Here is a 22,020-nt window from a genome sequence, read left to right on the forward strand (position 1 = left end):
CGCCCACCTCCCACGGCAGAGGTCTCCCGGGCACCTGTGACCTTGTTCCCAGGGCGGCCGGGCACACTCCCCGCTCCACACCCGTCCAAGGCCAGGGCCAGCTCCGTACCAGCTCTGGCCGGGCAGCAGCAAGCACTCAGCTCTTTCAACTGCAGAATGGGATGGAGCCAACGATGCTTCAAATGCTCGTGTTAATAGCGGCGGTCTGCAGTTTCATTTCACTTTAATAGGAACCATCTGCCGTGAGCAGGCGGCAGGCACTGCCAGCTCTCCCCACAAGGGCTGCTCCCCCCAAATCCACCCTCAGAGCCGCATCAGGCGAGATGGGGCTTGGGCCTATGGGGAAGGTCATGCTGAACCCTGCACCCCAGGAGGGCCTCAGAGGCGGCCCCAGGTTGGGGCCAGGACTGGGACATGCACAACCCCAGGGCAGTCCCTCTGTCCTCACTGGCCTGCAACAAAAGAGGGTGCAGGTGTCACCCAGCACTGGCCAAAGAGGGCGGGGAGGGGTAAGGAGCAGGGTGTGAGGTCCCCACCCTTAAGCCCACTGTGCTCTTTCTGCAGAGGCCCTGGGGAGGCCGGGGCTTGGCGGCACTGCTGGCTCTACCCTGACCCAGCCCCAGGACAGTCACTGTGCCTATTGGTGCCTCAGTTTCCACATCTGTAGAATGGGGCACCCAAAACTGCTACCCCAGAAGGCTGTGAGCACTGAACATATGAGGGGAGACCCCCAAGGCGATCCCCTGCTCCCATGGTGGCCAGGCACTGAGGCGGGCTGGACCTGGCACTGTGAACAGAGCCCAGCGAGGCGGCCTGTGGCCCAGCTGGGCATGGTGGCAGCTGGTGGCAGCTCCAGCTCAGCTCTGGCTTCAAAGACCACGATGTGGGCCACGTGGTGTGGACTCCAGTGTGGCCAGGCTGGGAACAGGTGGAGCTGGGCTGGGAAGCAAGGGCCTCTGGGGTGGGCTGGTTCCCAAACCAGGCCGAGGTGCACAAGTCAAGAGCCAGCGGGGCTATAGGGCCGCCCCGCTGGGCAGGGGGATCTTATAGCCGCTGCGCAGGAGGACAAGGCAGGCACCCAGCCCCAGGGCCCCCGCCAGCAGCACGGCGCCCAGGGCCTTGAGGAAGGAAGTCCTGGTCCGGGTGAAGGAGCCGGGGGCCATGACGCCCAGGAGGGCAGTGCTGACGGTGAGCGTGTAGAGGATGGACACTCCCGTGTTGAGAGCCACGATCTTGCCGAACTTCGCGAACGGGGCGATGACGCAGAAGAAGAGCGGCACGGTGGCGATGACGGTGGTGAGGGCGCTGGACACGATGGCCACGCCCACATGCCGCACGGCCTCCAGCGTCCGCCATTGGCGCTGCGCGCGGGGGTCCTGGGGCAGCAGAGAGTGAGCGCTGAGTACCCAGCCCCGTGGGGACCCTCCCGCCCAGCGCGCAGCCCTGCTCAACGCCAGCCCTGCCCCCAGGCCCCGATTCCTGCCCTGTAAGTGGATGACGCAGGGTGACTTCACAGAGTGCAGTGAATGCTGCCCGTTGCTGGGGTGATCTGCAGAAACGGGGGTCCTGATTGGAACTTTTTTTGTTTGGTTTTTTTTTGGTAGTACTAGGGATCGAATCCCAGGCCTCCTGCATGCTAGGCAGGCATTCTGCCACTGAGCTACACCCCCAGCCCTTTTTGTATGTTGAGACAGGGTCTCGCCAAGTTGCCTAGGGTGGCCTTGAATTTGTGATCCTCCTGCCTCAGCCTCCTGGTAGCTGGCATTATAGGCGTGTGATACCACACTTGGCTCAATTTTGTTCTTTTGGCCAAAAGCAAATAAATGTATAACTGACTTAATTTTCACACATTTACGAAAGTCTTGATACCAATGCAGTCCTGAGCTAGGCAAAAAGCAAACACACAAACAACTTCACCAGGTCTGTAGCTGGTTTTGGCTCTGAGTTCATGAGCCAGAGAGAGCCTGCTCTCTGGGGAGACCAAGGCCTGGGACACAGACTTGCCTCAGGCCCCACAGTGACCTCTGCTGAGCTGGCATTATGTGTGTCCCGGGGCCGTGCAGGTAGGCACCAGGAGCCCTTAGTCCTAGAACACGGCATGCTTAAGACACAGCTGTCCTGGGGGAGCAGCGGGCGCTCACCTCAGCCTGGTGGGGGGGCAGGTTCTCTCCAGCCAGCAAGTAGCCCTCCACCAGGTGGACGCAGTAATCCACGGAGGAGCCAACCAGGATGGACAGGGAGATGGCTTCCACGGCGCCCATCTCCCAGCCGCTCCAGTACATGATGGTCACCACCAGGCAGACGATGCCTGCAGGGGTGGTGGGGTGGTGCTTGGGACCGGCCCTCCCACATGGCCCTGGAGGGCCCCTGCGGAGTGGGTACGTCTACGGCTAAACCTCCACCTTGGGTGACAAAAGGACAAGAGCCTGGGCTGCAGGGAGGGGGCTACTTTGGAGGGACACCTGGCTCTTCTTGGGGTACACGTCCCAAAGCTGCTGTTACTGATGGCACCCAGAGGGTCTTCTTGCCTGGGTGGTGGTGGTCTGGAGAGCAGCTTGCTGACCTGAGGCCCCCAGGGAGAGCCTGCCTGTTTCTGCTCCCCCAGCCCCGCCCGTCCCCCCTCACCCACCTACCCAGAATGCTCAGCAGCACGGGCAGCAGGAGCAGGATGTGGGTGGTGAACACAGCCACTGCGGCCACACAGATGAGCAGCGAGAGGACCAGGCCGTACAGGGCACTCTGCACTCCTGGGAGGGGAGCAGGCGGCCTCAGGGGCTGCGGGGCGAGGAGCCTGTGGCCCCCCAGCCCCTGGTGGAGAGGTTGCAGGGGTTCGCAGATGGGTGGTCACAGCCAGCTGTGCTCTCTGCGCCCTGCTCTCCAGTGACCAGGCCAGCCCCCCCCACCAGAAGTTCAAGAGCTAAGGCGCGGCCTGGCACCTTAAAACGGCTTGTAACAACCTTTCAGGTGGTCACGTTCAAGACCAGGCAATGCAGCCAGAACCCTCCAAGCAGGAAGGCTCTGATCAGCAGCCGGCTGCTGTGTGATGTTTTCCCAGGGCTCTTGGCCAGGACTAAAGACAACAGCATGGCTCCGGGAGGCCACCCTGCCCGCCCCGCGCCTACCCTCCCTGTGCTCACCTATGATCTCCATGAAGATCTGCTTCCAGTGCTCACAGGTTTGGAAGCCGTGGTGCAGGGCCGAGCCCTCCGGGAGGGTCTGCAGCTGCTGCCGGAGGAAGCTCTCCCAGCGCAGGTAGTCCGAGTAGGTCTGGAAGGAGGACTTGCCCTTGTACGTGGTCTGCAGGGACAGGGCTGGTGAGGTGGCGGGGCTGTGGCCGGCCATTCCTCCCCATGCTGGGGCCCCTACAGAGCCCGTGGATTGTGGGAGTGAGCGACAATCCAGCCCCAGCGGGCTGCTCTGGCCTCTGGACACAGCACCCGAGTTTCATGGTGGGATGCTCCTGGCCTTTCCCAACGGAGCCACTTCAGCTCCCAGAAGCCCCTGCACTCCCCACCTGCAGTGGCATGGAGCTCTGCCCTGGCTAAGCATGAACCAGCCCCCCGCGTGTGTGTGTGTGTGTGTGTGTGTGAGAACACTGCGGGGTCAGCTTGGAGGTGGACGCCCTGTCCTGGACTCCCTGAGCAGAGAGACCTCCTCTCTCAAACTGAAGAGGGAAGAAGTCCTGCTTGAGCAGTCCCAGGGTGAACCCTGGGGACTTGACACTGACGAATGGGATAGGTCGGCGCGGTTCCGCTCACATGAAACATTTAGAGCAAATACAGAGAGCGCGGAATGGGGGTTCTGGGGCTGGGAGGAGCGACGGGGGAGTTGGTGTTTAACGGGACAGTTTCAGCTGGGGAGGATGAGAAGCTCTGCGGGTGGATGGCGGTGACAGTCGCAGGAGAGTTCCTTATGCCACTGAACTGTCTGTCAAGAACTGATTAAGTTGATAGGTTTGATAATGCATGTTTTACCGCAGCAAATGAACAAACAGCTATACAGAAGAGCCTGTCTGGGGCTCTGTCGTGGCCTCTGCACTAGCTTGAGGGCTCAAGAGAGGTGGAGGGTCTTGGGGTGCTTCTGCCCGGTGCCCAGAGGTTCCCTGCCTGTGTAGGGAGGGACACGGACGTCAGGAACGGAGACGGGCCGAGGGCTGGAGGAGAGGCCTCGCCTGCCGCTTGTCACCCGGTCTCGATTTTTCTTACCCCTAGAGCCTTCCCTGTTCTTTCCCGTGGCTGTGGGGAGCGGCCTTCAGGCCCATTCTGCAGATGAGGACTTGTTCAAGGTCAGTGTGCAGTCCTCTCCAGCTCAGGGGAGGGCTGGGCCGGGGTCTCGGAATGGAGACAGCAAAGACAGCCTTGCCAAGCCTCAGAGAGCAAAGCGGGGCCCAGGTCGGAGGTGTGCGTGTGTGCGCACACGTGTGTGGGTGCAGGTGTCTGTGAGAGCCCCGAGTGTCCAGGGGTGACAAAGGAGGTGGGGAGACATGTAGGGGGCTATTCTGACTTCAAGCTCTCCTCCGTGACACCTGGTGAGGCCCGTCACACCCGCGCCCTTGACCCTGGCCTCACAGTGGCGGAGGGCAGCGGCGCGGCTCCCAGCAGCCTGTGGCTTGGTAGCTGCACAACATAAACCTGGTCAAAGGCCAGGTTGGCCCGTCCCACCCATCACAACTCTGCAGTCAGAGGCTGGTCTGTCACTTGATGCTGACACCTGCTACTAACCCTGGGACCTCGGACAAAGGCCTCAGTACCCCCTTGGGTCTGAGGTGACACCAGCTCAAGACAAGCACCGCACACGGTACCCAGCGGGGCGCTCAGGCTCACCGACTCGAAGGCCATGGAGATCCACTGCACGCGGCCCTCCTTGACGCCCACCGCCCCGTGTGACAGCTGCCCCGGCAGCAGGTTGGGCTCCGGCAGCTCCTTGCACTCTGGGTGCAGCATCCGCAGGAAGGTGGAAATGCTGTAGCCTTCAGGGGATGGCGATGGGGTGCTGGTGAGAAGGGGCTGGGGCGGCCCGTCCCACCCATCACAAGTGCCGCCCGGGTGTCTAAAGTACCTGTAACTAGTGGCACACCTGCCACCCACATCTGCCATCCGGTGGACAGTGATATTTGGGGCCCTCTCAGGGACAGCCCGGTATGACCTCAGCCCCAGACCCAACTTCTGAACCTTCCCTGGAGGCTGCTCCCACCATGCATGGCCGTGGGGCCTGGCTCTAGGTTCCCAGATCCCATCCACACACCTGACGGCAGGCACTGGGCCCCGCCCGGCTTCACCAGCTCTGAGTTGCCCGCGATGGCCTTGCAGAGGCGACACAGGTGCCCGATTTCTTTGAAGAGGTCAAAGCTGCTATCATAGACGACACTGCCCTTTCCGAAGGAGACACAGATGGCCCCAGCCCCTCAGTGAGAGAGGGACTTGGCCCCAGGCTCCGCCTCCACCTCCCACCCTGGTCTCGGTCTGCAGCAGCTCCCCGCAACGTCACACGGCAGCCCTCAGCTCGTCACCCACCGTCCCCAGCTTCAGTCCTGCCGTTCAGCACCTCTTCCCATCACTGCCCACTGGACTTCCGCCTGTCCTCCCTTCGGGCAGCTAAGGCCTCCCTGGCCGGCAGCATCTGCCCTCCTCACCTCCTGGCCAGGTCCCTGCTCTGAACACGGGCAGACTCAGGACTGAACAGATGACCTCCTTACCCCACCCTGCCCCCGACCGAGGCCATGGTGGCCATCCTGTGCCACTGGCTCAACTGTGGCGGGTATGTCCACCAGGCCCTCCCTCCACAAAGCCTCAGCGCTTGCCACTGTCCTGGCGTAGCCCATGCTTCCCACAGCGTCTGCACCCAGCTCAGGGCTGGAGTACGGGCGGACAGAAGGGGACGTCATGATGTTGGGGGCAGGGAGGTAGGGCTGGGCAAGGCTGGCCACTCTCCAGGGGCAGGGCAAGGCAGGATTCTCCGTGTACCCCTCATCTCCGTCCCAGCCCCTCAGGGGCCCCAAACGTCAGTCACCCTGACTCTCCGGTGACGCTAAGCTAGCCCTGTTTGGAGGTCCAGAGGAGCCGGGCTCCCAGCATCCTGTCTGTGCTGATGGAGCCCACAGAGCCAGTGGGCTGGGACGGGCTGGGCTGGTGGCCCGCGTACCGGGTCTCCGATGACGTGGTTGTCCACCTGTCGGGTGCGGTTGATGCCAATAATGCCAAAGACCACGAAGACCATGGCCCCGGTATCCACCAGGGGCCGCACCGCCGGCTTTCCGCAGCCCGTGTTCACGCAGGGGTTGAAGCCAAACGTGGCGGACAGGCGAGCCCTGGGCACTGCAGCGGGAGCCAGGACTGTAAGGAGGGCAGCTCCCGGTCCCTGAGTCCCCAGCCCCGCGGGAGCAACCCAGGGGTACCTTTCTCACTGGGCACGTAGAAGGAGCCTTTGGTAGGCCCGTCAGGGCTAGAGCTGAGCAGACAGCCGGGGGGCGCTGTGCACACGCGCCCATGGAAGGGGGGCTTGTGGGACTGGGCAAAGTACAGCTTCCTGTGGAGGCAAGGAAGGCCAGGGCTGAGGTTGCAAGCAGGGCCGGGGGTCTGCAGACCGTCTTGTTCCACCCCTGCCCGAGGGAGAGGGAAGCAGTGTGCTCAGATTGTCCTCTGGGGGGGAACCAGGGTGCAGGTCCCAGCCCCATCTCAATTAGGAGCCGTCCAAAGCAGGGGCTCCAAGCCAAGCATCCTGCTGACCGCCAGACCTGATGGAGCTCAGAGCTTTCCAGAACGTCTCATGTGCACCCGTGCAGCCCTGGCCCCCGGCCCCTGTGTGAGCAGGGCTAGCCCAGCCCTGGAAGGGACGCAGTTCGAGCCATCTCAGCCACCCTGACTGCAAGCTGCACCGTGTTCAGCCCTCTGTGGGACCCCACAGCCTGAAGCCAGTCCCATCAGAAACCCTGGTCCCCACGTGTCATGGTGCAAGGCGGGGGTGCTGTGTGCTCTCCCGCTGTTCACTTGTTAGCTGCCTGTCTCCCCTGGGTGGCCCAAGAGCAGCAGCCGCATCTGTGTGGCTTATCCCCGTCTCCCAGCCCCACAGAGCCAGTGAAAATGACCGCTGATCTGCGAGCACAGGGCCACATTCAATGCCTGAGAACGGAATGCAGGATGGGATGCCCCAGGGAGACCCAGGAGGCAGAGAACGCAGCCTATCGGGCACTGGCTGCTGGCCAGGCCAGTGGCATGGACTGGTACACCGCAGGTGGCTACCACATACACAGCCCCTCACTCCGCTACAGCCTGGAGGGCAAGGAGTCATCACTTTCCATAGTGTGCAAAAAATACACAGTGTGGGTCAACCCTAAGAGGAAGTGCTGAAAGAGTTTACTTCCTCCTTGGGCAAGAATTTACTGAGCACCTGCTGCATGCTAGACACGGCCAGGTGCTGAGAATGCACAAGGGGCAAACCCGCCAATGTGCCCTGCAGGATGGGGACTGCTCCTGGGGGCAGACAGGTCGCAGTTGGGACAGGGCCAGAAAGAGCAGCGGGTGGTGTGCGGAGAGCCAGGCAGGTGATTCCGGGTGAGGCAGCCTCTCCCAGGAGGTGAGGTCTGGGTGACAGCTGAATCTTGACAGGTCAACCACGCAGGAGCTAGAGAAGCACTCTGGGCACAGGGGACCGCAAATGCAAAGGCCCTGGGGTGGAACCCTGACCACATAGTGCCACAGCCCAAGACCCTTGTGGAGCCATCACGGGACAGCAGTGGAACGGGTGGGCAGATTATGGGGCTGTCGTCTTTGCCAGTGTCCCCAGCCCCAGCCCCGGGCACAGACACCTCTGAATAGGTATGTGGAAATGGACAGCAGTTTCCTGAAAGTGCTGGTGGCATCTCTCATGTGAAACAGAGAGAGAGAGAGCGAGAGAGCGAGAGCGAGAGCGAGAGAGCGAGAGAGCGCTCATCTGCACCATCTGCAAGGCTGTTACCGGGTGTGCTGCTGCTCCTTGGCGGCCACGTAAAAGCTGAAGTCAAACTTCCAGCCCCGCTTGGCGTCACAGGCCAAGGTCGTCACCATCCACTTGCGGGAGGGGCTCGCGGCCTGGAGCAGCCCTACTGTAGACATACAAGCGGTCAGCTTCTTGGTGAAGTCACCAAAAGGCGCTCTATACACCTAAGCAGTGGATCGACAGAGACAAGACACGTGACTCGGGGAGGCGGCCTCGGCCCGGCCCGGCCTCAGGGTTGGGCCCCTCCCTCCGCACTCGTCCCCCAACCCCGCCGCAGCCCAGAGTCGGGACAGCGCTCTGGGCAGAGGCTCAGGAGGCCTGGGTTTGAGTCTGAAAACTGGGCAAGTCCTTCCCTCCCTCTGAGCCTCATTTCTCCCTGCGCCAAGTGCTCACTGGGTATCAACTCTGCGCCAGGCGAGGTGCCAGGCTCTAAGGGCACAGCAGTGCGTGGGACTGGGGACCTCTCCTCAAGGAGCTGGCACTTAGGATGGGCGGAGGCCCAACCTGACTCTGGCCAGGGCTGGGTTTAGAGAGGCAAGCTGGTCAGATGACGAAGGGCAGGGAAGAGGAGGGCACCGAGGAGGGAGGCCGGGCGCGACAGGGCAGTGGGAGAGGGGACATCTGTGCTACAGCCCGGGCGAGGACTCAGGAGACAGCGCCCACGGAGCTGCAGGAGACTCAGGCACGGGTCACACAGTGAAGGCCAGCTGGGAACAGCAAGGGAACAGAGACCTTGAGCCAGTGGGGGACATGTGTGGCTGTCCCCTGGGGCGTGGCATGTCCAAGGAACACAGGACCCCTGCGAAGGCAGACAGGAGTCTGGACTGGCCGGGAAGGCTCCTTAGGGCGCTGCAGCTGCTGCCGAGAATATGAAGACGCGCTAACAGCCACCACCCACTGGGTACTCGCTGTGTCCCCATGTGCCCCGCACAGGCCTTGCCTCATACCTCCAACAAGGCCAACTGGTGCTGTTTATGTCCCCATTTCCCAGAAGCGGAAACTGAGGCTCAGAGTGATGAGGTAATCTGCCCGAAGACACAGAAGTTATGCAAGGCAGAGTCAGGACTCGAACCCAGACCAGGCTGATGTGGAACCCCTGGCCATGACCACTCTGCAGGTGGCTGTCACAGGTCTGGATGACAGGGGTGGGAGGTGCCTTCATCTGCTAGTAGCAGCCCCATCCTCAAGGGCAGGGGTCCCCAGTCCTCAGCCACAGATGGGCCAGGGTTACAGCAGGAGTGAGTGGCGGTGACAGCCCTGCCCCTTGGCTCACTTGATCGCCTGAGTTCTGCCTCCTCACAGGGCAGTGGGCATTAGATTCTCGTGGGCGTGCAGCCCCTACTGTGAACGCCATGTGTGAGGGCTGTAGGTCGTGCCTTCCTTATGAGAATCTAACGTAATCACAGAAATAAAGCACACACTGAATGTAACACACTGGAACCACCCAGAAATCATCCTTCCCCTCCCCGGTCCGTGGAAAAATCGTCTTCTGCTAAACCGGTTCCTGGTGCCTAGAAGGCTGGGGACTGCTGCGAAAGGATCCTGCTTCCCCCCGCCAACGCCCACCAGTGTGGCACCCAGGTCCCCTGCTCAGTGGTGGTGGCGGCTCACTTTGCGACAGTCCAAGCTCACCTGGAAGGAGGGCACCTCTCCATCCCCAGGGGACACGGCCTGCCACGGGGCGGGCACGCTGGCATTGAGGGACAGCCTGTAGACAGCGGGGCGGCCTTTGCTCTTCACCTTGGAGATGTACACTGTGCCCACCGAATCTAGGGGCAAATGAGGATGGAGAGGAGCGGACAGTCACCTGGACAGCCTGGGGCCCAGGAGCAGCCCCGCTTCAGCTCTGAGGACCAGTGAGAGGGGCCCTGGCCGTGGACTGGTCTCCAAGCGCCAGCTTTGGTCTCTCTACTGGACCGGGTCAGTGACGACAGGAGGCAGTGTGGCGCAGATGAAGGGGATGGCTGTGAGGGGGAGCAGGTGCCCCCGATGGACGTGGGCGGTGATGGGACCACCTGGTGTTGGTGCAGGTAACGGGGACACATCTAACTGTACACAGGCGGTCAACCCCACAGCATCTCCCTGCCATCTCCCCTTGTCCCGATGGCAACCCCAGCAGGGCCCAGCCAGCCTCCGGGGCTCAGTGCGCCCCTCAGGGTGGTGGGAGTGACCAGGGCAGGTTCCTGTGGCACAGCAGGCCAGGCTGAGCCACCGCAGGGGACGCCCAGTGCTCAGGCCTCAGGGAGCTGCTGAGATGCGGGCCCCAAATCCCGCACATGTGCAGCCCCCAGTGTTCCTGGAACACAGGCTCTCGAGCCCGCAGGAGATTCAAGATGAATTTCATACCCTGCCCTGCCCCGCGGGTCCCCGTACCGGCCCCAGCACTCACCTTGCAGGGTGGCCTCAGGCCGGCTGGCCCAGGCAGCCCCGGAGCCCCGCTTCTTTTTCTCCAGTGACGTCCGGATGTTGCTCTGCAGACTGTGAGGCTTCTCCTGGAACAGACCTGTCCCCCACCGCATCAGGGACAATGGGCTTCCCTGGCCAGGCTCGGGGGCCAAGGGCAGAGGCCGGGACTGGAGGGATGGGTGTCAGGGGACTGACAAGGTCTTGGCTGAACTGACCAAGACGCGGAAGAGTGGCTGTTGTCCTCTGGGCCAGGCCCATGGGGCCCAGGCCTCCTCCAGGCGCTATCTGGGAGCTCTGAGGCTGCTTGGCCTCAGTCCCCTGCGGCCTGAAAGCCAGGCCCGAGGACAGGCGGGTGGCCTGAGGGAGCAGCAGAGACAGTGCAGTTCCACGCCAAGGCAGGGGGCGCAGGGGTTGGCTGCATCTAATTCTGGGGGACTCTGGGCGCCTCTCTGAGCTGGCACTTGGCTAATGCCGTGACATGGGCGCAGGGCCGGTTCATGGGAATCCCACACTCATCCAGGCGAGGATGGCAGCCGGTGGCTCCTCGCCCACAGATGGGGGCCTCAGGCAAGCCACCCTGTGCCGGCACAGCACTATGACACCGGGGTGCCCTCTGCAAGGCAAGAGGTTGGTCCAGACTCCTCAGAGGCCTGGACCTTCGGTGCCTCCCCTCCTCGACATCCCCACACGGCCTGCCACGCCCCCCACAAGTCAAATCACCCTGAAAAACCTCTGGACCCCACCACACCGTCACCTCGCTGGCCCTGCCCCACTATATCCCCTCCTCCTTGGCCTCCCGGCCAGGGTCCACCCTGCCTCTCCAACCTACCTCCACACAGACCCCGGGGGACCCGATCACAGCCCTTCTTTGCTTAAGCCCCTCCCCATGATCTCAGGGACAACTAGAACAAAGTCTGGACCCCTCACTTCAGCCCTCCTGGACAGGCTTAGCTACGGCTCTGCCTGCTCAGACGTGGCCTTACTCTTCCTCAGCACAGGCTCTGCCCACTGCTCAGGCCCGTCCTACCCCTCCTAGCCTGGCCAACTCTTCTCCCCTCCTCTCCTGGCCTTGAATTTCCTGTTCTTCCAGCCTTAGTGCAAATGCCGCCTCTGCCAGGAAGCCCTCTATGATATCGTGCCCCAAGGCACCCTGTCTTCCTCCAGAGCCCACACCTACTACTACAATGGCCTGTCCCTAGCACCGGAAGCTGGTGTCTTCAGCCCCTGTGTTTCCCTAGAGCCAGTGTGCAGCAGGAACCCAGCGGGTATTTGTTTAATGGAATGTGGGGACACAGCGGCCTGAGGTCACACAGTAACCAGGAGCCCTGCCTGCTGGACCCTCACCTGAACAGGTGATGCAGGAGATGCCCTCGGCACTCAGGTTGTACTTGAGGTCCAGCAGCACCTGGATGTTAGTATCAGGCCGGAAGAGCAGTGGCGCCCGGCTGGCAGGGCGGAGCCGGCTGGCGAACACCAGGGACAGGATGAGGGTAGACACGAAGAGCCCTGCGGGGAAGGATGCTGCACTGGGGACCGGGCAGGATCCGCATGGCCCAGCCTGCTCAGTCCAGGGGCAGCAATGCCGAGGGAGTGGGCAAAGGCTGAGGGAGCAGCTGGTCAGCTGTGCTTGCTAGGGACAGGTGGCTGCCACACGGAGTCACCTGGGTCTGACTATAAGCTACAAGCTGACTGCTACGGCTCGGATCCTAAGTGGCCCCTGAAAGCACATGTGTTAAAGGGCTTGGCCCCAGCTGCGGGTGCTATCGGGGTGGGGCCTCTTTGGGGAACTGGGTCCTCAGGGCTGCATTTTGTCCCTGGCGTCCTCTTCCCTGCTTCTTGGACTGGGACTGGTCAGTGTCTCGAGCACACCGCAGCTCACGACTGGAGATGCCGGTGGCATTTAGCTCTCACTGAGCACGGTCTGCACGTCGTGCACTGGGCTAGGACCTCCACAGATGCGGCTACAGCGCCCCTTACACTGCCGTGCGGAGACAACAGAACCGAAGCGTCCCGCATGCTAAGCAAACTTGACCTCTGAGCTATGGTGTCAACCCGGCAATGCTGTTCTCCATCCTCGGCTACAGAACAGGAAACCCAGCACCAGGCTGGCTTCGCCGAGGGCACAGGCGGCACGTGGCAGAACAGGATTCCAACCTCCCAGACTGCTCTCCAGCACCCAGCACTAGCACTCTTTTCCACTGCCCAGCAGGACAGGTATTCAGCGGGTGCTCACTAAGCAATGGCCCAGGCGGTCAGGGCCAGCTCTGGCCCAGGGCTCTCAGATTGCTGCTGCTCCTCCTCCGAGCCCTAGGGTGGAGCTGTGAGAAGGCGGTGGGGCTGCAGGATGGGTGGAGCTATTCAGGGGGGGCGGAGGCGTGTACTCACCCACGATGACCCAGCGGCTCTTGACCACTGACCACAGGACCCAGTGGTGCAGCAGTTCCTGCAGCTGCCCGAGGAGCTGGCCCTGGCTGCCTGTGTTGGGGGCCGGCTGCAGGCCCGTGACAGGCACAGACACCAGGGACACGTCTCCCAGCTCCAGTGACACTGCAGGGGCAGAGCAGCCGCTGGTCAGAGGCAGAGACGAAGCCAGCCTGGTCTGCGCCCTTCTAGGAGGCCCCATGCAGGGCGAGGCTCCCCGTAGGCTGCCCATCCTCACCCCCTGGCAGCGCATGGCACTGCAGGCCCGCGCCAGCTCTCACCTGGCTCCTCATCCACGTTCAGCAGGGGGATGTCGTCGTCCAGGTAGGGTATGGGGCCCTGGGCGGGGCTGTCCCCAGTCCGCTCAGGAGTGGCGAACACATCCCCTGGGAAATGCAAGGAGCTCTTCCGGCCACACTTCTGGTGGCAGCTACAGAGAGAGGAGGGGACAGGAGTGAGCTTGAGGGATGGGCACACAGGGGACTGAGGAGTTGCTCAGGAGCCGAGGACAAGAATAACAAATAACAGAAATAACAGATAACAGAAAAGGGAGCCAAGGAGTGGACAGGCTGCATGGCCTCTGAAGGTCCCACAGGCCACTGAGTCCTAGGACTACTGGGAAGGACTACTAGGCTACTGGGAAGGTAGCCCAGGCCAGGGTCTCTGTGGAGAGGATGAAAGGGTGCTCTTCTCCCAGGTACTCTTTTGCGTCATGAGACTGTCACAGAAATAGCCGCTCTGAACAGTGCAGGCAGCAGAGCCCTGGCCAGGGCAGCCTCACAACCTGCACCACCATACTGACCCTGAAGGAGTCTGCCGCAGGCCCAAGCCTGAGCTCCATGCAGCCCCTCATCTGCCCAAGTCCACCAGCCCCAGGCAGGCAGCCAGGCCCGATCCACTTTTCCAGGCCACCTCCCTTGACCTCCGGCAGAAACTCTGGGCCCATCCGCCCCTGCACACAGCCGCTGTGTCTGAGGCTGCCCCAGGAGAGCGGCTGTTTCATCTCTACCACGCAAAGCCAAGGATGCTGCCAGGGGCCAGGAGCACAGGACCCAGAGCAGGCGTTCCGGGCTCAAGTCCCAGCTCTGCCGCCTACTAAGCAGGCAACCTTGAGCAAGCTGCACACCTTCCTCAGGAGCAGCGGCCCAGCTCACCTGGCCCGGCAGGAGCCCTCCAGCGGCGCCAGGTAAAGGCTCCAGAGGCCCAGCGCGGCGGGCATGGTGAAGAGCACGGCCAGCCAGCAGCAGGACACGATGAGTGACATGAAGAGGCCGAAGTCGTGCACAGCTGGGATCTGGAGATGGGGATGAGGAAGGGATGCTCAGGCTTGGGTCCCCCCGTGGCAGGGGACACTCAGGACCCCAGGCTGCTCCAGACTGAGGCCGGAGGGGGAGGCTGGGCCGCTGGATGCCAGCACAGGCCAGGGCACCACCAGAAGCTGCGGCACTGCAGGGAGGATGCGCCCTCTCCACCCTGGCCCAGAGACACTGCTCACAGCTGTCATTTGAAATGAATGGGGATAGGGAAGACACATCTTATTTGACCAGGTGTGTTTGTAGGGGGAAGGGAGGATGACACTGCGTGACGGAAGCGGGGAGCCTGGGGACCACACGGACCTGCCCAGGGATGCGCCAGTGTGAAGAAAAAAAGACCAATGAGCAGACAAGCTTGCACTAGTTGTGAAATACCTGCACCATCATTTCCTGAATAATCCACATGTGAGGAAAGTGAGACCAGAGGTGTTAAGCAACCTGCCCAAAGTCACACAGCAGGACCTGAACGGCTTTGCCTGCTTTCTGGATGTGGTTCTCCAGGACAGACCTGGATCATCTCAGAGCACCCAGTGGTTTCTAGGTGGGCATTGGGTGAGATGCTGGGCTCAGGTCATAAACCCCTCAGAGACCTGGGCCAATCCACTGTGTTTCAGATTCTTTCAGTATCAAACTCAGCCCTTTCCCAGAGCCACACCCAGAGGCCAGAGGCACGCGGGTCGGTGAGAGGAGGTCAGTGTGAGGGGTGAAAACGCAGAGAGGCGAGGAGCCAGGGTCAGGAGATGTGGCCAGGTGCCCACCTACCTGCTGTGTGACCTGGGGGAGGTCACTTTACCTCTCTGGCCCCAGTGTCTGCACTAGAAAATAGGGATGGTATTGTAATAAAGCCTTGAGCAGTAAAGATTAGATGTGAAGGACTTTTGGAAACTATCAAATGCTAAGGGTAAAGGGAGAGTTACATAATGTCATCAGTAGTAAGCACTGCTTTTATTGCCATTTCCTACTTGTTAGGCTTTGGTGACGATGACAGTAACAAAATGGGCTCTGAGGAGGCACAGCAGGTACCTGGAGTGGCCACAGCAGGGTGGGCAGAGGAGTGGGGATCAGGGTGGCAGGGAGAGCATGGCACAGAGGCGGCTCCCACCTGGGAGAAGACGTTGGCGGCGTAGGCGGCGGCTGTGGTCAGGGAGGTGAAGAAGGTGGCCTTGCCTGCTGTCTGGATGGTGTGGATCATACGCAGCTGTGGGTCCTCCAGGTGCGTGGCCTGGCGGTACGTGTTGATGAACACGAAGACATCATCCACGCCTGCAGGTCGAGCCCGAGAGGTCACACACCAGGAGAGCCAGCTGCTCAGCGCACAATGTGGACAGACCCACCTGACCAGACACCCTCCCCTTCCCAGATCTCACCCTCCTGCCCGAGCTTCCTCAGTCTTCCTGTCACCCTCACCTCCTTCCGGCTCTCTCTGCCCACCACTCCCGTGCTAACCCCTCTGTGCTCTGACGCCCGGGAGGTGACTCACCAATGCCCACTATCACGAAGGCAGCCACCCCATTGAGGATACCCAAGTACTGGATGCCGAAGACCACGTGGTACAGGAAGAGCGCCACCAGGCAGCTGAGGCCGATGCTGGCAATCCCGAAGAAGGACAGGAACACTGGACAAGAAAGAGGCACAGGCCCTGATGTGGGGCGGACTTGTGCAGAACACTGATCCCTTCATTGCCTCTGAGCCAGCCTGGGCACCCTCTGGCACAGGCGTGGGACAATTTCAGCTTTCTATGTCCAAAACAGAGGCCGGGCAGGATGTCAGAGTGGCATGTGAAGCCATTTCTGAGACTGCCCGTGTTACATCATCTTTGAGAATTTACATTTACCACTAGCAGAGAACTATGACCATTGTGTGTATAGCGTCTGTCACCTAGGTGGCCAGCAGTTCCGTAGGGAAGGAACTGTGTCAGGTTCACGGCTGGATTCCGATGCCTTAAGCACTGCGCACATGGCTGGTGTCCAATTAGTGTTTGCTGCATGGATGACTGCATGGCTTTTCCATTTAAAAGGCATTACCATATCTTCCTGTTCACTTGGGCAACACAGTGTGCCAGGTACATGCAGAAATCAGTAAGCAGCTGCCGGTGTACACAGGGAGGGAGGTGGAGGTGGAAAGTCAACTGGAGGCCAAGGGCAGCTGACTTGGGATATAAACAGGATGCTGACTCATCTGTGACAGAGTCCAGCTCACTAATACAAGGTTAGCAATGGACAAAAGGTCCAAAGACAAAGGGTCCTGGGGTATGGCTCTCAAGAATCACCCAACAGGCCTCCTGACGGCTGCCTGCTTGCCTAGGATTGTAAGGTGATTGTTGAGCAGTCCCTGCTGCCCTGTGCCCAGCTCTGTCCAGCTGCATTCAGACTATTCTGGCATGCTTCAGAATGCAGGCTTTGACCAGACAGGAGTACACTGGCAGGAGCGATGGGGGCTACGTATGGGCTCAGGAGGCCCTACCTGAGCAGGAGGTGAGGATGTAGACAAGGGCGGCGATACAGCTGCTGCTGATGAAAGCCAAGAGCATGTCATTGTTGAAGGTCCTACGCACCTCATAGTCGAAGAGGTCTGTCCCGCCATAGAGGACCTGGACTTTGCTGGTGGAAGGGAGGACACAGAGAGAGGAGAAGCAGGAGAGGGATCAAAGTACAAAAATGTACGTCATAACTAAATTGCTAAAAAATGTGGACCAAGAGAAAAATCTTAAAAGTAGTCTGAGAAATAGAGACATATCACATACAGAGGAACAAAGGTAAGGACAACAGCAGATTTCTCATTGAAAGCAATGCAAGTAAGAAAACACTGGAGCAGTATTTTAGATACCGGGAAAACACCCCCAAATTTTATATCTAAACAACATATATTTCAAAAACAAAGGCAAAACATTTTTCTCAAGTATATCAAAGCTGAAATAATCTCTAGGAAACACACACTACAAGAAATGTTGGGTCGGGGATAACTCAGTGGTGCGGTGCCTGCCTAGCAAGTGCACGGCCCTGAGTTTGATTCCCAGTACAAAAATAAAATAAAAGTAAATAAAAGTAAAGGAAGTCCAATAACAACATACAAAAATGTGAATCCATATAAAGGAACAAAAAGCTTCAGGAATGGAAATAATATGAATAAGTATGAACATATCAACTAAAAGGCAAAGACTGTCTGATTTTTATAAATGGAAGACCAGGCCCTAATTAATTAATTAATTAATTTAGTGTTGGGGATTAAACCAAGGGCTTTGCCCATGCTAGGCAAGTGCTCAATTACTAAGCTATGTCCCCAGGTCTGAGAATCTCACTTTAAATACAGAGATAGAAATTGATTAAAAACAAAGAGAAAAAAGATAGACTATGCTAATATTAGCCAAAACAGTGGTTATATTAGTAGCAAATGAAGTAAATTTAAGTGCAAAGAATATTACCAGGGATAAAGAAGGTAATTTCAAAATTAAAAATAGGTCAATGTACCAAAAGAATGCAACAATTCTAATGTCTTTGCACCTAATAACAGAGCTTTATCATACATGCAGCAAAAACTGAAAGCACAGAAAAAAGAAATAGATAAATTCACAATTATAGTTGAACATTTCAATACTCTTATTGTAGTAACTGCTGCAATGATAAGACAAAATTAGTAAGAACCTAGAATACTTGAGTAACACAACCAACTTGATATAATTAACGCCAAATGAGAGAGTCATACATTCTTTTCAAGTGCACAGGGGACATTTAGCAAGACAGACCTTAAAATGGACCATAAAACAAGACTGTATAAATATAAAAGGAATTAAATCATATAAAGTATGCTTTCTGACCACAAGGGAACTAAATTTAACATCAGCATAAGAAAGAGAGAGAGTGAGAGTGAGAAAGGGAGAGAGAGAGAGAGAGAGACAGATGGACAGATATCTGGAAAACATGCAAATATCTAGAAACTTAACATGCTTTAAATAACACATGCGCCAATGAAAAGATCAAAAGGAAAAATAGGAAATATTTTTAACTGAATGAACAAGAAAACACAAAATTTGTGGGATGTATTAAAGCAGTTGTTCTTATAGGAAATTTTATAGTACTACATAGCTATATTAGAAAAGAAGAGGGTTGAGGATGTGGCTCAGTGGTAGACTGCTTCCATAGTGTGCCCAAGGCCCTGGGTTCAATCCCCAGCACCAGAAAAACTAACTAGATAAATAGAAGAAAGGCTTCATTTTTTATTTATTTATTTTTTGGTACCAGGAATTGAACTCAGGACCTTGTGCTTGCCAGGCAGGCACTTATGCCACTGAACCATATCCCCAGCCCTAGAGCAAAGGTTTCAAATCAGTGACTTGAGCTTCTGTTTTAAGACAGCAGAACAAGAGAAAATTAAGTGCAAAGTAGGCAGAAGAAAGGAAATACTGAAGATTAGAGAAAAAAAACTCAGTGGAATAGAAAACAGAAACACAACAGAAGAAATAAATTAAATAAAAATGTAGTGTTCTGAGAAGATCAATAAAGATGATAATGTCCCAGCCAAAGAGAGCATGATAAAAAGAAAACGAAACAAGAAAAGAGAGAAAACACACATGCCAGTGGTGAAATCACTAGTTTCTACAAGTACTGGAAAGATAATAGAATATTATGAATCTTTTATACCAACATTTTTGAATATTAATGATATAATTCCATAAAGAGCTTGAATCATCAAAGCTTAAGTCATTCAACACTGTACTGGAGGTGCCAGCCAGTGCAATCAGACAAGAAAAGAAATGAGGCATCCAAATTAGAAAATAAGGAGCAAACTGTCTTCATTAGCAGAAGACACGATTCTATGTAAAAAGCCCAAAGAAGTCTACATAAGCAAAAACAGAGCAAAACAAAAAAAAAAGCAACCCATCAGAACTAGTAAGTAAATTAGCCAGGTTGTAGAACACCAAATAAATTATATTTCTTTCTTTTTTTTTTTTTTTTTTGGTTTTTCTCCAGTACCGGCAATCGAACTCATGACCTTGTGCTTGCTAGGCAGGCACTGTTCCACTGAGCTAAATCCTCAGCCCCTATATTTCTATATAGTAGGAATTAACAGTTTAAAGCTGAAATGAAAATCACAATTTACAGTAACATAAAAATATTAAATGCTTGGGGATAAACCTGGCAAAGATGTCAGATATACTATGGTCATGAGTTCTAAGACTCATTATTAAGATATCATTTCTCAAACTGATCTATGGATTATATACAATCATCCTCAAGATCCCAGCAGACTTCCTTTTTTTAGCAGAACCAAGATGATTCTAAAATTCATATGAGAATCCAAAGGACCTAAAATAACTAAAATAACTTCAAAAAAAGAACAAAGTTGGAGAACTAACATTGATTTCAAGAGCTTATATAAAGCTACACTAATCAAGGCCATGTTATTCTAGTGTGCAGACAGAAGTAGATCAATAGAAGGTCCAGAAATAAACCCACACATAAATGACAAGGTACATCTAAGGTACAAAGGAAATTCAGTAGAAAGAGAATAATATTTCTTCAACAAATACTACTGGAACAATTACAATATTCCTATAACAATAATGAACCTCAGTCCACATTCTGCACTGTATACAAAGATTAACCTGAAATGATAGTACTAACTGTAAAACCCAATTTAAAAATGGGCAAAGATAGCCAGGCAAGGTGGTGCACACCTGCAATTCCAGCACAAGGGAACTAAAGCCTGAAGCAAGGGGATCACAAGTTTGAATCCAGCCTGGGCATTTTAGCAACTTTGCAAGACCTTGTCTCAAAACAAAAAAATACAAAGAAAGGGCTGGGGATGTAGCTCAGTGTGAGGGTCTTGAATTTAATCTCCTATACCACACATAAAAAGAATTTAAAAATCTGCAAGGAAGATACGTGGATCACCAAAGAAGTTCACCAAAGAAGATACATGGATGTAAATAAGCATGTGAAAAGATGCGCAGCATCATTAGTAATTAGGAAAATTCACACCGAAACCGGTGAGACACCGTTATACATCTAATAGAATACCTATGATGTTTTACACTGACCGTGCCGGGGGTCAGAATGCACACACGGAACTGTCACTTACTACTGCTGGTGGGAATACAAACTGATATGACCAACTTGGAAAAGCATTTGTAGTTTCTTAGAATGTTAAACATATATTTACTGTATGACTGGGTTATTTCTTTTCTAGGTATTTAAGAAAATGCAAGTACATGTCCACACAAAGGCAACTGTAACAGTTAAACCTGGAAAGAACCCAGCTACCCATCAACAGGTGAGGGGATGAACAAAACGTGGCATCACCATACAACGGGATACACCCAGAATTTTAAAAAGAATAAGAGTGAGTTGATGGTACACGCAACCACATCAAATTAATTAGGTGGACTGGAAGTGGCCAATCAAAAGAGTATATGCTGTATCATGCCAAGTACAAAAGACTGTAGAAAATGAAAACCAATATATGACAGAAAACAGAGTGGCAGCTTAGGGTGGGTGTGGGGAAGAAAGATGGACCAATTACAGGGTGACATGAGGAAACACTGGAGAGGATGGATATGATTTTGTGCATGTGTGTGTGTGAGAGAGGGAGAGAGAGAGAAAGAGAGAGAGAGAGAGAGAGAGAGAGAGAGAGAGAGAGTGTTACTGCAGATTGAACCAAGGGCCTTGTATATGGTAGGCAAGGGGTCCTTTTTGTAAGTTTTTAAAATTTTGAGATAGGGTCTTGCTAAGTTGCCAGACTGGGCTTGAACTTGTAATTTTCCTGCCTCAATCTCCCAATTACAGCTGGATTGCAGGTGTGTGCCACTGCACCCAGCCGGATGTGTTCACTACCTTGATTGCATCGACAGTTTTGTGGTATATATATATATATGTGTGTGTCAAATCTAATCAAATTGTAAAGTTAAGTATTTGCAGTTGGTGATATGTCAATTATCCTCAATGAAGTTGTTAAAAATATGAACAGGACACATAAAAGCCAAGTAGAAAAGATCTCTGGATTACCCACTTTGTTGAATTAAACAGCTTAATTGTTCTTTCATTCAAGTAGAAAACTGCGAGTTAAATCAATCATTATTCATTTACACATTAATTTGTGAAGCTTTAGAGAGTGCTGTCCAGGTTCCAAGTCTTGTCTTAGCTGTCAGCCATAAAAATACACAAGCCCAAACGTTTACTTTCAAGTAGAAAAGGACAGCTCATGGAAGGCCAGAATCCTTGCCTAGAATCACAGCTATCCCTTCCTATTGATGGAGCATTGGGCCAGAACCCCCTCTAATACCAAAATCCATGAATGCTCAATGCCCTTGTATAAAATGGTGTAGTATTTGCATATAACCCACATATATTCTTCCATATACTTGATATCATCTTATCATCTGTAGATCACTTACAATGCCTAATAATATGTGAACACTATGCAAATAGTTGTTAGACTGTATTAGTTAAGGAGTGACAAGAAAAGTCTGCATATGTTAAGTACAGATACATTTTTTCCTTAATATTTCCAAACCATGATTTATTGAACCTGAGGAGTGATGATACCAAAAAGTCAGATAAAACTCAGAAACCATTTGTGCCATGACAGTAGAGTTGCTGAAGTAATAGGAACTAGGAAGGTAAGTCTCCAGAAAGTGAAGAACCTAAGAAAGGTAAGCTGTCCTTGTATGGTCACTTTTTTTTTTTTTTTTTTTTGGTTTTTGGTTTTTCTCCGGTACCGGGAACCGAACTCACGACCTTGTGCTTGCCAGGCAGGCGCTTTTGCCACTGAGCTAAATCCCCAGCCCCCCTTGTATGATCACTTTAATCCTGGAGGCATCTGCTGCTTCTGAGCACGGGCAAATGACTAAAAATCTTGGCTGTGAGTCCAATAAATTAGCAGAATCTTGGGCAGAGACATGGAAACTAGT

At 55.3% G+C, this 22,020-nt stretch overlaps 1 protein-coding gene across 1 annotated transcript in view; it reads right to left on the bottom strand.

The window, feature by feature from the left end:
- Nucleotides 1-206: 206 nt before the first annotated feature.
- Nucleotides 207-22,020, bottom strand: part of Ptchd2 (patched domain containing 2) — a 44,781-nt gene continuing 22,967 nt past the window's right edge. Inside the window, exons 4-21 of the mRNA XM_005404001.1 lie at nt 16,578-16,714; nt 15,595-15,729; nt 15,217-15,377; nt 13,956-14,095; nt 13,083-13,231; nt 12,766-12,927; nt 11,725-11,886; nt 10,364-10,477; nt 9,607-9,743; nt 7,954-8,138; nt 6,395-6,525; nt 6,142-6,314; nt 5,245-5,371; nt 4,824-4,969; nt 3,138-3,297; nt 2,634-2,747; nt 2,142-2,308; nt 207-1,376 (exon numbers count right to left, since the gene is read on the bottom strand). Coding sequence (XP_005404058.1) covers nt 1,014-1,376; nt 2,142-2,308; nt 2,634-2,747; nt 3,138-3,297; nt 4,824-4,969; nt 5,245-5,371; nt 6,142-6,314; nt 6,395-6,525; nt 7,954-8,138; nt 9,607-9,743; nt 10,364-10,477; nt 11,725-11,886; nt 12,766-12,927; nt 13,083-13,231; nt 13,956-14,095; nt 15,217-15,377; nt 15,595-15,729; nt 16,578-16,714 — 2,863 coding nt within the window. The 3' untranslated portion in view covers nt 207-1,013. The remainder of the gene's footprint in view (nt 1,377-2,141; nt 2,309-2,633; nt 2,748-3,137; nt 3,298-4,823; nt 4,970-5,244; nt 5,372-6,141; nt 6,315-6,394; nt 6,526-7,953; nt 8,139-9,606; nt 9,744-10,363; nt 10,478-11,724; nt 11,887-12,765; nt 12,928-13,082; nt 13,232-13,955; nt 14,096-15,216; nt 15,378-15,594; nt 15,730-16,577; nt 16,715-22,020) is intronic.

The sequence above is a fragment of the Chinchilla lanigera genome, unplaced genomic scaffold (genome assembly GCF_000276665.1).
Source record: "Chinchilla lanigera isolate Chin_1 unplaced genomic scaffold, ChiLan1.0 scaffold00085, whole genome shotgun sequence".
Lineage (NCBI taxonomy): Eukaryota > Metazoa > Chordata > Mammalia > Rodentia > Chinchillidae > Chinchilla > Chinchilla lanigera.